This window comes from Phymastichus coffea, unplaced genomic scaffold (genome assembly GCF_024137745.1).
Source record: "Phymastichus coffea isolate CEN01 unplaced genomic scaffold, Cenicafe_Pcof_1.1 PCOF00031, whole genome shotgun sequence".
In the NCBI taxonomy this organism is placed as follows: Eukaryota; Metazoa; Arthropoda; class Insecta; order Hymenoptera; family Eulophidae; genus Phymastichus; species Phymastichus coffea.
This window is the reverse complement of record NW_026706842.1, coordinates 2,755,855-2,772,188: the sequence shown is the minus strand read 5'-3', so window position 1 is coordinate 2,772,188 and position 16,334 is coordinate 2,755,855. Positions and strand designations below refer to the sequence as shown.

The window sequence follows — 16,334 nt, the reverse complement described above, 5'->3', positions numbered from 1 at the left end:
TCGATTGCTGATGTTAGAATATAAAAAATAATTATCTACATAGAAATCTCTAATAAGAAAAATATAAAATCGCAAACTTAACCTGTAAATAAACTTGACCTTGAACGTGACCTCAAAGTTCAAAGGCAAAGTCATAGGGATTGTTCCCTTCAAAGTTGAACAACAAAGTTGGTCTACAACATTTTTCAACTGTTACCTCTTCTAAGCATGGAATTGTCGCTTTTCGAATCCGAGATGGAAAATAGGGGTTCCTATTTAAAGAAATAAAGTTGGCCTTGAAATGAACTTTGACATGATCTTCAAGGTGAAAGGCAAGGTCACAGGAATATGTCTTCCTCAAAATTAAGTAGTTTTCATCTGAACCGATTTTCGGTGACTTCCATAGTTTCCGAAAAAACTCACATGATCGGTTAAAATGGCCCACCCTGTATAGGGTCATATTACCTAATAAGTTATTCACTAAGATTATTACTCAGCTTATGTTGTACGTTTTCTCATCGTATCGAAGAGGAGGCATTCGATTAGAAAGTAATAACAGTAAACGGGATCTTACAATTACCACAAATGGATTTTTCTTCTTTATTCGATAGGTGTTGGTCTGTTTTGTTTTTGTATGACAATGCGTACTCTTTATAAGGCACTTAATTTTGCCTCTTCAAAAATGTTGACGGATTTCTATAAAAGACGTTTATTTTTAATATTTTGTAAATTGTTCTTAGGTGGATATTTTTTTCAATCAGAATTATATTTTTCTTTAATTTTCAAATCGATTAAATAAAAATAATCCTCTTGGGACAGGTGAAGGTTTCTTGAAGAAAAATTAAGGAGCGTAGCTGACTCAGCTGTGCCCATTAGTTCACTTAAATTATTTTGTGAAAACTGTGTGAGTGAAAATTAAATGATACTATTGAAGTTTTTTATATTTTGAATTATTTTCATGAAGTTTTCTCTTTTTATACAGTTTTTTTTAATTTAAACACCTTCGCTAGTAGATATGCAATTAATGCTATTCTTATTATAACAAGTGAAATTTTTTATAGTGATTGATTAGCGGTTTTTTAAGTTAGTCTCTTGCAAATAAACTATATCAATTGCTTATTGTGCTGTAATTTGAAATAAAAGTTCGTATGGCTTTTTTATATTATTTATATTCTTTTGTACCAATTTCGCCGTTTCATTCACAGTTGGAGTTAATGGGAGAAACGTCTGGGGATGGGGAGACAGTGGTTGCAATTAATTTATTAATTAGACGAGTCCATCTGCTTTTTATACTACTGTTACATACCCTAGGGTATAAATCTTCCTGTATTCATTTAATTAATTTCTAGTAGGTTTTAAAAGTGAGTGTAATTTAGTAAAGTGTTTCTATTCTTTGAATAGCATTTTATTTACAGCTGATCGTATCTTTTTTGCTATTTTCGGCGCAGATTCATCTGACCTAGTCTACATTTTCGATTGATTCTTTGTTTTTGGCGTATAATAGTATCCACGTATCATCAACAGTAATGTAGCGTCGCAAAAACTTCTTTAGATTACGTTGAAACATGCTCAAAAATTGCTCAGACACAACCACACAAAAGCTCTAATATAAGTAATCATACTGACTATCTTTTTGTTAGACATATAAGTGTACAATCTATTTTTGAGATTCTTGATGCACTAATAATATTTTTTGATTTTAATAATTCCCCATTGCACATGCATAATCAATTTAAATCTTTCATAACAATCTATTATTAGGCCTTGATCTCTTTCAACTAGATCCTTTTACGTAATAGCTACATAGTTAGATATTGGTGGGATGATTGCAGTAAATGTAGAAATATCTCGATTTTGTTGGGCAGTGGAAATACCATTCTGCTCTCGCATAATTCACTCGTACCCGCTCTACATCAATTTTACAGGAATGAGGTTCTGGAATGTGCTATATTGTTGTTATATATATATAACAAACGCGTTTGGAGCTACACGCAAACACGTCTGTTCTCATCAAAATTCAGACTAGAGTTCTTTGCTTATTGGTTATTATATTACTTAATAAAACTTGTAAAACGCCTAGAGTTATCAATTAGCGCCGATTTGCTGTTAATATGTTAAACGTTGTACTTAATTATACTATAATACGTACGAACATGATGTCATATATATTACATGATGATCATATTGTATTGTATTTATTTTGTATATACATCATTTTTTTTTTTTGCATAAATAGAAAAATACTCTAACGGCAAACTAATGTATGTATCTAATATCTCTTCGTTGGATGAAAATCTTTTACTCACAAGCCCAATTTTCATGTCAAGAAACAAAAAATACTCAGAAGGGGCCAAGAATAAGGTGGATGAGGAAGTATTTCGTAGCGTAAATCAAATAATTTGACCGTTGCAATGGAACTCTTTTGAGCTGGTGCATTGTCGTGGTGGAAAAGTACTTTTTTTTCGCGAGATGGGGCCGCTTTTCCTTCAGTATGGCCTCAACTCGGTCTAATAATGAGGCACAATATTCTCCTGTAATAGTTTTACTCTGTAGGTGATCGATTAATACTATACCACTTGAGTTCCAAACAATTGTAGCCATAGCACTTCCGGCTGGTTGTACCTTCTTAGCTATTTCCGATGCAAATTCACCGAACCCAGTCCATATTTTCGACGGATTTTTCATTTCTGACGTATAAGAATGAATCCATATTTCATCAACAATAACATATCGTCGCAAAAACTTTTTTGGATTACGTTGAAACATGCTCAAACATTGCTTAAACTCAACCGCACAAGCTTGCTTGTAATCAGCTGTGAACAAGCGCAGCACCTATCTTGAAGACAAGTTTCTCATGCGTAAACATTGATGTAAAATGTTCCATGTGCATCCTACTGAAATGTTAAGAGTCTCACTAATCTCACGCACTTTCAATCAACGATCAGCGAGTACAGTATCATAAACTTTATGGATCATGTCTTGAGTAGTCATCTCTTTTGGATTTTTTTGTATTGATTTTCCCCGTAGGAAATATTATTTAATAAGCACACAAAACTCATTTTTTCCATGATTCTGTTTACACAATGAAAAACTAAATTTAAATGACTAAAAAATTTCCAAAGTAATGTATTGACTTGAAACTTTATATACACACTTGTACTAGATGGGACTTTCTTACAGTTTAAAGTACGTTACGATAACATCACCATCTTCCAAGAAGTTACGGACTTTTTGAACGACCCTCATACTTTGATTAATTTACTTTGTCTATTTTGTTTACTGTAGAATAGCGTTCAATTGATATTTTTCACTAAAGAAGTTTAATAATTAAACCTCCTAATTAATTATAAGATTAGGTATGCAGATATAAATTATGTTTGAGTCTAAAAATTAGTCACATAACTAGGGCAGATTGCTTACCTTTTAAAAATCTAAAATTCGTTCGATTTGAACCGAATTGAACTGACAGGTAAATGGAAAAATGTCCAATGTTAATTAGGAAGATAGTCTGATATATTGGTTGTAGCTTCTAAGTGTAAAAAAATAGCAAGAGACGCAATGCATAAAAGCAGTATAAACAGTCGGGCGGACGTATGTTTTGTATTGCAGGCGGCTTGGACGGCCAAGAGAAGATGGGGCCGAGCATCGGAACGCGACTGTGCTGGCTACTGGTCGCGGTGAGCGCTATATGGCTGCAGGCCTGTGCGGGTCAGGTGGACTGGAAATGCATGCCAGCTTGCAAGTGCTTCTGGGTGTCCGGCAAAAAGACGGCCAAATGCTTGCGGGTCAACCTGACGGACGAGCTGTCACCGGAGCTCCAGCAGCTGGACTTGACCGGTAGCGAGGTGACCGAGCTGGGCGATAGCGCGTTTACGCGCATCCACCTGGATAACCTGCAGAAGCTGGTGATGCGCGATTGTCAGCTGCGCGTCTTGAACGCCGGAGCGTTCAACGGGCTGCACATCATCATCGAGATCGACCTGTCGCACAACAAGCTAAGTCAGCTGCATCGCGGCAGCTTCGACCAGACCGAGCGCCTGCGCGTGCTATTGCTCAATCACAACCAGCTGCAGCAGCTCGAGGACGGCCTCTTCCACGACCTGCTCTTCCTGCAAAAGGTCAAGCTGAGCGACAACCATCTGGTACAGGTGGGCCAGCGCAGCTTCCACAACTTGCCGGGCCTGACCAGCCTGGAGCTCGACGGCAACAACCTGACGCACCTCGAGGTTGCCAGCTTCGAGGGCCTACCCAAGCTCGGCGGCCTTGAGCTGCGCAAGAATCCCTGGCACTGCGACTGTCAGCTGCGCGCCTTCCGCGACTGGGCGCTGCAGCGCAAGCTGTACACGCGGCCGACCGCCTGTGCGCTGCCGCCGCGGCTGCAGGGTCGCGCCTGGGATGAGCTGCTGCCCGAGGAGCTGGCCTGCCTGGGACGCGTGGACGCGCTGGGCGCGCGCGCACTGTCCGATGCATCGTTGCTGCTCTACTGCCGTGCGGAGGGCAGCCCACGGCCGCGCATCGCTTGGGTATACCGCCAGCGCCTGCTGGGCAACTCGACCAAGCGCCCGGCCTCGGAGCGCGGCTACCGGCTGCGCCAGCAGCAGGGCTGGGCCAACCTGACAATTCCCGAGCCCGGGCCCGCCGACCGCGGCGAGTACATCTGCGTGGCCAGTAACTCCGCCGGCAGCGTGGAGCGCAACCTCAGCCTGCCACTGGGCCTGGCGCCGGGCGAAGAGGCCGGCACTCGGTCGGGCGGCGACACGCTGCTCGACCTGCGGCTCGCCTTGGGCCTCGGCCTCGTGGCCTTCGTCTTCCTGCTGCTGGCCATCACGCTCTGTCTGTGCTACTGCCGGCGGCGACGACCGCGCGGCGACGAGAAAGGCCAGGAGGCCGCTTCGCTCGACCAGCACGGCCTCGGCGAGCAGGAAAAATCTCTCATCACGGCTATCAACCCCGTTGTTAAGCCACCGCGTAGGTACGACGCGCCCTCCGTCACCTCCCATGGCACCGAGATGACCGAGCTCAACAGGACGCTCCTTGACAATGACTCCGTCTTTGGTGAGTGCCTTTCGTTCTCTTCCTCTTCCCCCACGCCAGGACTATTCGACACTGACCCTTTGAATTCACCCTTACATACCGTTTTTATTCAATTTTCTGTAAAATACAGCGGAAAGCCTGGGCGCGAAACAATTTAGAAACAAGTTTAGAGAGAATTCAGAATAATTTTTGCGATCCAACTTATAGCCCGTAAAATCATGGAAGTACGAATATATTTAGAATGACTGTGTTTGCCGTAAATACGATGAAAGGAAGTAGTTAAAGTAAAGCTTTGGTCAGACAAACGTTAATGATTGATAAATTACAGCTGACGGCGTGGGCAGTGTGGTCGGAGTGCTGGCGAACGGGCTCCACGAGGAGGAGCTGCGAGGTCGAGCGAGCCCCGAGCTGGAGGCAATGATGTGCGGCTCGAACGGTTTAGCAGCGAGTTGCGGTCAGCACGGCGGCAGCATAATCAGCGGTATCGGCACACTCTCGCGCAACACCACACCGTACCGCCAGTACCCGCCGGATTTGCTGGCCTTCTCGGCTGGGCGCAATTGTTCGCCGACCTCGCAGGCCTCTACCGCCCCGGACAACTCGCGCCTCCAGCAGCAACCATCCTCGCCGGTTCCGGTGGGCATCGTGGCCGCTTACACGCAGATTGGCTTCAAGACGCTGCCCCATCCGGTGCGCTCGAGTTCGGCAACACCCTACAGCCTTGGCCATAACTACCCGTCGATGCCGAGACACGCGGCCTACGGAACGATACCTCGCAGACCCAGGGCACCTAGTTGGAGCAGCGTTCCACCCATCTCGCCGACTGAGCGAGGTCAGAATCTCAGTACCGACTTCTTTTCTCCCCTCCTTATGTCCTCCTTCGATTTCATTCAGTGCCAACAAACGACGATATTTAGTGCATGCTCTCTGCCTTACTTATTTACTCTCGTTCACGCTACTCTCCGTCATCCAACCCTTATTACAACTTTACACGAGATCATCCATATGTTATCTTCGTTTCGCTTTGTTTTTTCTTCCAATTTATACTGTCAACTAATGTCAAATTTTAATTCTCATTCTCTTTTTATAATCAAATTCTCAGTCATTGACTTATGATTGATTCCTAATGATACTTTCAGTCACGTCTAATAATGAAGCCGTCTGCTTTTTTCAAAATAAAACTGATTACTTAATGTAAGGCCGACAATTTTAATGGATGGACATTGAAATTTTAAACATTCGTACGTGAACTATTTCTGCTTAACCATAATGCTTTATAAAAATTTGATTTATAATTCGATTCTTGCAGACTGTACGCCATTCAAACTTAGCCGAGATTGAAATTATGAACATTAAACTCATCTCCGAGAAGAAAAGATAGAGAATCTTTTTATTTTTCAACAATCTTAACTTTGCGTCAACACTAAAGAATTGGAAAACTTGTTAGGTCTAAAGGATGTGCCTCGTTGTTGATTGAAGTTCATTCTAATGAAAATTCAAAATAAATATTGCATGCTTCTTTATATTTTAAAGATTAATATATTGGGTAATAACGTAATGTTCTACCAAAATTAATAATGACATTGAAATTCATCTATAACCGATCATAAGAAGATACGAAGTATTAAATGTACGTCATTTTTAAAAATTTTTTTTTAAACATTTTTGATAATGATAACATTTTGATAATTTTATGTTACATGCCTGACTTAACCGATCTTCTTCTACTCGTGTTCCGATTCTTGGGCTTACACTTGGACAGTTTTAAGTGCAGTATAAATAAAACTTTTTAAGCTACATTTCATCTTTCACAGATGATCCCCGAATAGACAAATAATAAGGTTAATGTACAATGGTAGTTTGTTTTGTTTAGTTTGTAAATGTTTTGTCATTAAATCCACTAAACAAATTTCAACACAAGGTTCTCAAGCTCACTTTGCATACACATATTTTTCACGTTATTATCAAGACCAAATATATATGATTAACTTGTACTATTTTATTTTGCTACTTATATTGAACAGGGTAATATTTCATGATAATCTGCAATCAAACTGTTAATCTTGATTTAGTGTGATCTTACATATACATATATATGTATATATTTATTTTATATATACATATATATGGGTAAATCCACGTCAAACGGACGATGGCTCTGTCTAAAATTGTAGATTACCAAACAAATCGTGGATGGGCTCAAAATTTTCGCCTTATACTCTACTTTCTTCTGTAATGCGGTGACTTTGAAAAGTCCAAAATGGCGGCTCCAATATGGCGGCTCAAACATAGAGATTTTATAAATAATTATTACAAATCGATTGTAAATCATTCGATTGTGATTCTACGTATTTTTTTATGTCTGAAATGAATTTAGCGTTCAATTTTACATAGGAATATAGTATTGCACTCAATTATCCCTTCTCTGCCATACTTTGCTGCTAAATGTAAAGGAGTCTTGCCATTTGCGTTTAGTACATTAATACTATCATCATTATAAATGTGCAAGTTAAACATATGTTTTATCGAAAAGGTAAAAATATTTTACAATATCATCTGAAGGTACAATCGAGAAACAATAGTTATTTCTTAAATTACTCATTGATCAATGTTGATTTGTGAGGAAATGAAGATACACATAGGTCTTTCGAGTCATTCAATTCAAGTATGATATCTGTTTAATTCTACCAGATCTCAATCAAGGTCATGTTGGATTCGGATTCAGCGACACATAAAACTTGTGGGTGTCCTAATCTTATCAAAAAATAAAAAATATTCGCAATTTTACCTTTAAATGACCTTGATCGAGATCCAGTAGGATCAAATGGACATTATATTTGAATTTAGAGATTCTAAATACCTATGAGTATCTTAATTTCTTCACTAATCAACAGTGATCAAGTAATAGTAATAGTAATTCAAGAAATAATTTTTGTTTCCCGATCAGACATTGAAAAATATATTCCTATGTAAAATTGAACGCTGCATTCATTTATGGCATACAAAAATACCTAGAATCATAATTGAATGATTTACAATCGATTTTGGAATTTTTTCAATGAAATATCTAGGTTTGAACCGTCGTATTAGAGCCGCTATTTTGGATTTCTCAAAGTCGCCACATTGCTGAAGAAAATAGAGTTTAAGGCGAAAATGTTGAGCCTATTCACGATTTTTTTGGTGATCTACAATTTTAGATAGATCCACTACACATTTGACATGGATTGACCTATATATATATATATATATATATATATATATATATATATATATCACATAATAATAACACAGTATTGAATAATATAAGTGTTATCATAAATGTTTTTATTATAAACATTTCTATGTGAATATTTACGTACGTAAGATATTTGCAATTAGTAAATAATATTATTTAAATATTTAATAAATATAAAGCTATCTACCCTTCAAGTAAAACATTTAACTTTTGTGTGCGATGTCAAGGGTCAGCCTACAAGACAATTCTGATACTACAGTGCTTCTCTTCATAAAGAACGTTTTGTGGCTTGATTTATCAACCTCACCAAACTTAACTGTTTTTATTAAACAAATTGAACATTAGAATTTAATTAAAGATTAGTTGTGGTTATTAATTATAACATAATACAACATTTCTTCTTAATATATAATAAAATATGATCGAGTCTGATGTTTACATGTGAAATACAAATTTGTAATTGTATACTTCAATTGTTATCATTTTTTCTTTTAACTTATTCGAGATTACTAAGATATAAGTATGGATTTCTCAAATCTTCCGCCTCCTTATCTTAAACAAATAATGAGTCGCCGACATCATGGGTTGTGATTAATTGATAGGGAAAAATAGCACGAAATGTTAAAATTTCCGTATATTTTGAAATAGATGTATTACTTGTCTGGAAGTCTGAGATTTATATTTCAGCAGTACATTAAATTTATGAATAACTAGTATGGATAATAATCTGCAAAAAACGGAAATATGCCATCAATAAATTATTTTAAGATAGTAAGAGGTCATTTTTTCAAATTACACTGGAACAAATAGTACGAATCAATAATTTGATTAGCATCTGTGAAATTAATAGTGTTGTCTTAAAATGTGGTTGGAAAAGAGAAAAACCGAATAGAATAAAATGGAGAAAAATTGCATATTTTTTGCATTGTCAAGTGAGAGGTATGCGGGAAACTAAATTAATTATTAAAATATTAAATTTCAAGAATTGAATATTGTCTTTTCAACGAGGCAATAAAGGAAAATACGATTTCGAATTGTATTGTTAATACTAATATAACACTGAAACCGTAGAAAATCGCTGTTATTAAGTAAATTTAATATTGTATGATGCATATGATGCAAAGAATGTAAAAATAATAGAAAAATAAAACTAGAGCGCGCGAAGCATACAAAATAACGCCAATAAGTTAAAAGAAAAAATGACAAAAATTGACGTTTACAATTAAAATTTTGTATTTCATAAGTAAACATCAGACTCGATTATAATTTACCATGTATTAAGAAGAAATTTTGTAAGTATTATGTTATAATTGACAATTACGACGTATCTTTATTTCAACTGTAATGTTCAATTCGTTGAAGAACAACAATTAAGCTTGACGAGGTTGGAAAATCAAGCCAACGAAACGTTGTTTATGAAAAAAAATGCTAATATGTGATTTATTCTATGGGCTGAAACTTGACATCGCACTTAACCACTTAGTTAATATTATTTAAAACTATTCTCAAATTTTTCAAAGAACATTTTATTTTTTTAATTTTGCATTCATAGAAAGGCATGTTAATGTGTAGCAACATATTAAATAGTAAGCATGCACACTATAAATAATAAATAGATTTGATAAACTCAACAATTCTTTTATTAGAATAAACACAATATAAACTTACACTACTATTCTCGATTTATATTAGACGTGGATTCCGAAACCTAGCCGGGAATCAACGAAAATCGAAAAAAAATTATAGAAAAATTAGGCGTCGTTAACGAAGTTAGTAAAACTAATTATTTTTCTTACTCAATTTATTTATCATTGGTAAAAAAAATCATAAAGTCAGATACGTGGTTTTTTCATTTGCATACGCTTCCCATCAATTTTAATGTTACGATGCGTGGTTTGCTAATAATCAAAAATCAACTTACGTAAGTGGTGTATGGCGAGCTGCTCTTAGCTCTAATGTCGCTGAGGACTTTTTCGGTGGGGGCTGGTCGTCTTAAATACACATGTAATATAAACGTCAACTTCAAATTTGACACGTGCAATAGTGAAAAAGCGATCACTAAACCAAATATCAATAGTTTGCCTATTTATACTATAAACAGAAAAACACATATTTCGCTGCATTTATAGGTGATTATTTTTTATATAAATAGCGAAAGTACAAGTTAAGTAACTTGTTGTGGATCTCAAAATAATCAGTGATTTGTAGGATGAGCAAACTTGTGTGTTGGAAAATCATACGTTATGCATGAAATTAACATGAAGGAATTGATACAGTTATACCGGGCGAATAATTAACTTATTAAAACATACACTTCAAAATCAACATCATTAGCAATTCTAATTAATATAAATTGCATTAATTCTAATTAATATAAATTATGTTATGTGAAAAAATTACTTACCGTGAACAACAACGGAATATTCCGATTTTCAGATTAGGCTCGCGAAATTTTTGTATCTACACCTACAAGGATTGCTAAAATATTTATTTCCGCATTCTGATCTCCAAATCACATCTTTGGTTCTCATGTGGGAAAATATTGTTTTTAAGTGATACGAAAAGATTTTGTGATTAAATTCGTTACGACATTCGCCTCCGCTCGTACTGTAAATTTCTCGTTTTGTCAAAAAAGCCTTTGCGCACCGATTAGGAAATGTATTATTACAAACTGAATATAGATGGTGCTGTAAAAATGAATCTGCGATTTGATAACCTTCCATAATGAAAATAGAACGTTTGATATTGTAAGTTGACGGTTATATACGTGTGTATTTAAAACGACTAGCCTCGATCGAAAAACGTCGAATTTTTACAGATCGCGTGAATAATCAAACGAAGAGGCGACTTTCTGGTTGTAGCGGTAAACAACCCAAACTGCCTTTACAATGTATTACACCAAGCTTCCAGCGCTTGACTGCCCCCTCCCCCTTAGGCGCTGCTTATTTTCCCGGATCGATGTCTTCATTGAATCTACGCGGTTCGCGAACTCCTTAGTTTCGCCCGCGCTAGATTTTTCTCTTCCTGTTCTTCACTATTGTACTTCTTACTCGTACTTTTCTCCGCCAGTCGTCGGTCCACTGGTCAGTTTATGCTTCCCCTTATCCGTCTTTGGTGATAAAAAGACCTGGAAGGCACGTGATTTCCGGGAGTTATTGAGTTAGTCTCCAGGAACCAAGTTTCTCGGAGCTGAGTTGCGGACGCCCACGGCAATAGGTCGCGTTCGACTTAAGTAACAGTTAAATCAGATACGACTTCTAGCGTCGAGTATTTCACGTCTCCATTTGATCGGTTACAATCGTGTTGTAATACGGACATATTGCCGCTCACGTTTTGGGAGTAATGCTCGTTCGGCTTATTCGCAATCACGTAGCTGACAAAGCCATATAATACAATGATATAATTTTTACGCGGTTTTGCATTGTCCTTTGCGAATGTTTCCCCGATTGCTCGCACATGTCCAAACATAGTCCAGACCGCTCGAACCCTAAGTCGCTAAACCGTGAATCGTTTGTTAAGGTCAGCGCTGGTGTTGCGGACACGGGTGCCGCACAGGGCCCGCACGACCTTTTCTCGGGGGAAACATATTGTTTTTCTTTTTATTGCTCTACGCTTTATTACGTTCGCTGCCTTGGTCTTTCAGCCGACATAGAACGTATCTCGTTGCCACTTGTTCGATTCTTTGCAAATCGCGTATCTTTGATTTTTTTATCAATAACGAAGAAATTGCGCGAGCAAAGTAATTAGTTTTACTAACTTCGTTAACAATGCGTTTAGTTTATTTGTATTTTTTCTTTTTCGATTTTCGTTGAGTCTTGGCTGAACTGGAGATAACTGTGGAGTTAGAGCCTGCATTTTTTTAGCGCTGACGACGTCTACCATTTTTATGAACGTAAAAGTAGTTGAAAAATGTTTATGATTATCATTTGTTAAATATAGTGCATTGGTACCTTGGAAAAGTAAGCTCAGTCGGTTTGTGGAATAATGTTCATACTGACAACGAGCATAACAGTGCTAATCGATAAAGGCACGAGTGCACAATATCGAAAGTCGTTCCCCAGAAAGCACGCCTTTGATCGTTGGCGATCGACGAGGAAGCGAGGTGGCAATTAACTTGGAAATGTTTGTCCATTGGGCAGAGCTTGCAGAGCCCACAGAGCCGGTGTACGACAATCTGGGCGTGCGCAGGACCGCCGACGGCAGCTCGAACTCGGTGCTGTCGCTGAACAAGAGCCCGGAGCCGGGGCTGTCGATGCGCGGCAGGCCGCTGCCGGCGACGCCGACCCAGACGCCGGGCACGCCCAGCTCGGAGTGCTCGCTACCCGTGGCGCGCGGCCCGACCCAGCTGTTCGCGGATCGCTCTGCTCCGGAGGGCGCCTCGGAGTGGCCCGCCCAGGAGGAGCTCCGCTCGTCGGCCCGCTTCGACCAACTGTCTCAGCAGGTGGAAGAGGCGGCGGAAGCGCCATCGCCGGCGCCGTCGCCAGCGCCGGCACCGGCAGCGCGCGAGGACAAGCCGCCGAGCTGCGACAGCCCCAGCCTCGACAGCATCAGCAGCTCTACGCCGAAGAAGGTGCCGCCGAGGCCGCCGCCCAAACCCAAGAAGAAGAGCGCCAATGGCCCCCTCTACGAGGACGAGGGCGAGGACGGCACGGAGGTTAGTCAGTGTTCCCTAATGATGCCGGAATTGTCCGTAAGGATGGCGATGTGAATGGGCTCTGGGGCGTTGTTCTTGCAGGTATGATTGTTGCGGTTGATCGGCGCGCGCGTATGAGAGCGGGCGCCGAAGGCTGGCAGCCAGAGCCGGCTGCTGCCGCTGATCCTCGCTAGCTTGGCCGCGTGCAACGGGGGACCGCTAGTGCCTTTAACGCTGACGCGCGCCGCAGACTGAGAGCAGAGAAGCGAAAGGCCGCTCGCATCCGGGACGCCGCTGCCAGGGGACGGGCCTTTCGACTCTTTCATGCCATGGCTTCCAGCGCACTAGCCTATCTCTCGAGGGCGGCGGGCCTGTGGAGAGCGAGGAGCCTCAGCCCGACGGGCTCTGCGTTGCACCAGCACACTCGCTTGTACTTGACGCTGCGTGCTACCACTGGCCGCAAACCAGCGCTATCGTTCACCTTTCTACAAACTGTAATATGCTGTCTAAGGGAATCAAGCTACTTGTATATTGTTGTTAACGAGTCGAACTGCATCGTTTACCTGATCATTTACGTTGCCTTTTCCCGTCGAGCGACACTTTCTTTCTCTACGACCTAGATCTTCCTGCGACACACGCGTCTCCGGTGGCAATCAACTGAAAATCTATTTCTAAGTGTTCTCTGAACTATGTTCAATATTTTATCGTCTACCCTCGCGCAAGGACCATGCATTGACTATTTCGACGATGCCATTACGTACGGACTAATCCGAGAGTATTTTATAATGAATAATTCTGCCTTGATTAATATTATTAATCAGGCAGAATTGAAAACAATAATCTAGCACAAACTTTCTTTTCATAAAAGTGGTATTTATGTATATATCGACGAAATGCACTATATTGAAAAACAAAAAATAATTCTACGTCTTGCTAGTATAGGACGAGACCTTTGCGATTGTATGCATGTATCCAATCAGGTCTGCGGATAATTCTGTACGATCTTATTATATATAAATTATTGTGCCCAGTAACAGTATAAGAAATGATATACGCTAATTTACGCCACGTTACTGTGCACAATGGTTTATGTGTACAATAAAACCGTGCAGAATTGTTCATACGCCTCCACAATCCTATCACTTGAATATTTCTTTTTCAATCATGGTGCTAACGAAATTTTACTTGAACAAAAGCAACGAATGACTGGTTGAAAGTTGATAACTGTTCGTTCTACTTTTCTCAACTCACCAATTAACTGTTTTTCGCACGTTCTCGCATTCGTTAACGTTGTTCCCTTTTATTGCGTCATATGTAAAAAAAACCAATACTCGGTGGTCATTTACGTAGAACTAAGTCTTGAAATGTTCGATATATTCTTCGATATAAGGGTGCCGATTATTTGAGTCTTTCGGTAAGATCGTCTTAAGTAAAAATGATCACTGTAATATAGATATATCGAAAAATGATAATAAAATAAATAAAGAGAAACAAAAACGAACAAAAATTTACTCTACGTGGGCTACGAAGACTCTATGTATATATTGTATATTAAAAAAAATCGCTATTGCAAGGAAACCCTTTTTATGCATGGATTTTTTGCATCTTTCTCTTATTAAGAATTTTTATACTAAGTTCAAAACAAATTCGTCATTGACTATATGAGTAATAATACTTTACTGCCATGTGTTCTATTAACTTTTTTCCTGTTACTTTCAGAAAATATGATAATCATACTAAGTAATCAGCTTTCTATTTTGCTTTTGTTATATTAATCACAAAAAAGGATTGTATATCAAACTATGTATTTTTATACTTTTTTTATCTTTTTATCGATTAAGATATTACATAGAAATGTAAATTTCAGATAATTTGTGAATTATTGTTGATGAGGGCCATAATTATCTTAGCATTACTAATTCATGTGCATTAGTTTATGTTTAAATATTTTATATTTCATCACTTTCGAGATAAATTTAATTTCTAATTTATCTAATTTAATTACCTAAATGCAGGTTTTACTCTTTCAAAACTGCTTAACTGAAAAAAATCGTGTCATCAGAGATAGGTTTTATTATAGAAAATTGAATAAAAAATGGAAGAGCACGTTGTATTCAGTATTTATAAAAGGTCGCCTATATACTTACATGACATTTATAATCTTGAGTGAAAAATAATTGCATATTTAAGATGTAGTCTTATTTTATGCGAACCAAAGAAGTTTTCACATTGTAAAACTTTTACATGAATTATAAATATTACTGAATGTATACATTTGATCTTTACAATACTGTACAGTTGAAATTAAAACTGACTCGAAATGATGACAAAATTAAATTATAATAGCATTTCGTAGCCCACTCTTCGGAAAATTTTTTTATGTATATATGACTTTCCTGAAAGGCCAAGACTCTGTCAATCTTAATGGATATCCGTATAAATAATTTTTTTACAAAAAATATATGCAGTGAAAAAGTAGTATAGAGTAAACACATACAACAGAGCAATTCATTAAGTTCTATGTGGATGGTGGCGTGATTTAATTTGTCATTAATTATATGAAAAATTGATTCAAAGAAAACTATAAGTAATAAGACGTATAATATATAATATACACGAAGATTGAAAAAGTTATTGTTAGTGCGTTAGACAGTGTATAAAACATGAACATGAAAAATGATGCTCAAAGGTATTACTAGTTTGAAAATAAAAAGAAAAATGAGAAACAATAAAAAATATTATTTGTTTTTCTACAATACTTGTTACTTATAGTTATATTCGTTATGCCTAACTAGTATGCATGGATTTTTATAAAATTGGCTTATTAATATTCCGAGCAAATTACCAGAAACATTTTGTTCTGAGAAAATTGCCTTAGTTATAGTATATTTTATATATATATATAAGAAGTGATACTTTATTTTTCAATGTAATGGAATTTGATTATGTGTTACGTATGATTAACTGCGAAGTTGGATCAGTATTCACGTTAATGAATGAGTATTGAATATCAATTATATAATTTGTTTATAGTTATAGGGACTATTAGATTTAACAATTTTTTGTTTCATTCATGATGTACTATCATGAAAGACTTAAGTTGTATTATTTTTTATAATTTACCAATTTTGCTTGTTAGTTCTTGATATGTAGTTAAACATTTGATCATCAACAATAAAAACTTCCACTGACAAAATGAACAATTAATTATTCTATCTTGTAAAATCTCAAACCAAATCAAAAAGATAACTGAAGTGTATTTCTATTAAATTTTACATTTTTTCCAAGTTTTAATGACTGATTTACTCATTTAAAGTTTACGAAGTTTTAATAAGAGCCATCGATCAACGTAATTGCTAAGTTAATTAAGTTTTTCTTTGCTATAAATGTTTATCCAAATTAAAAATTTGAACACTGAAGCCAATATGTGTGTGTGTGTATATGTGTGTCTTT

The 16,334-nt window shown here is 37.7% G+C and overlaps 1 protein-coding gene across 5 annotated transcripts in view; it reads left to right on the top strand.

The window, feature by feature from the left end:
• Positions 1 to 16,334, top strand: part of LOC131663155 (uncharacterized) — a 243,505-nt gene extending 227,171 nt beyond the window's left edge. For all 5 annotated transcript variants that reach the window (XM_058933327.1, XM_058933324.1, XM_058933325.1 and 2 more), the window contains 4 exons: positions 3,589 to 5,034; positions 5,342 to 5,845; positions 12,388 to 12,902; positions 12,984 to 16,334. In XM_058933327.1, coding sequence (XP_058789310.1) covers positions 3,612 to 5,034; positions 5,342 to 5,845; positions 12,388 to 12,902; positions 12,984 to 12,989 — 2,448 coding nt within the window. In that variant the 5' untranslated portion in view covers positions 3,589 to 3,611 and the 3' untranslated portion in view covers positions 12,990 to 16,334. The remainder of the gene's footprint in view (positions 1 to 3,588; positions 5,035 to 5,341; positions 5,846 to 12,387; positions 12,903 to 12,983) is intronic.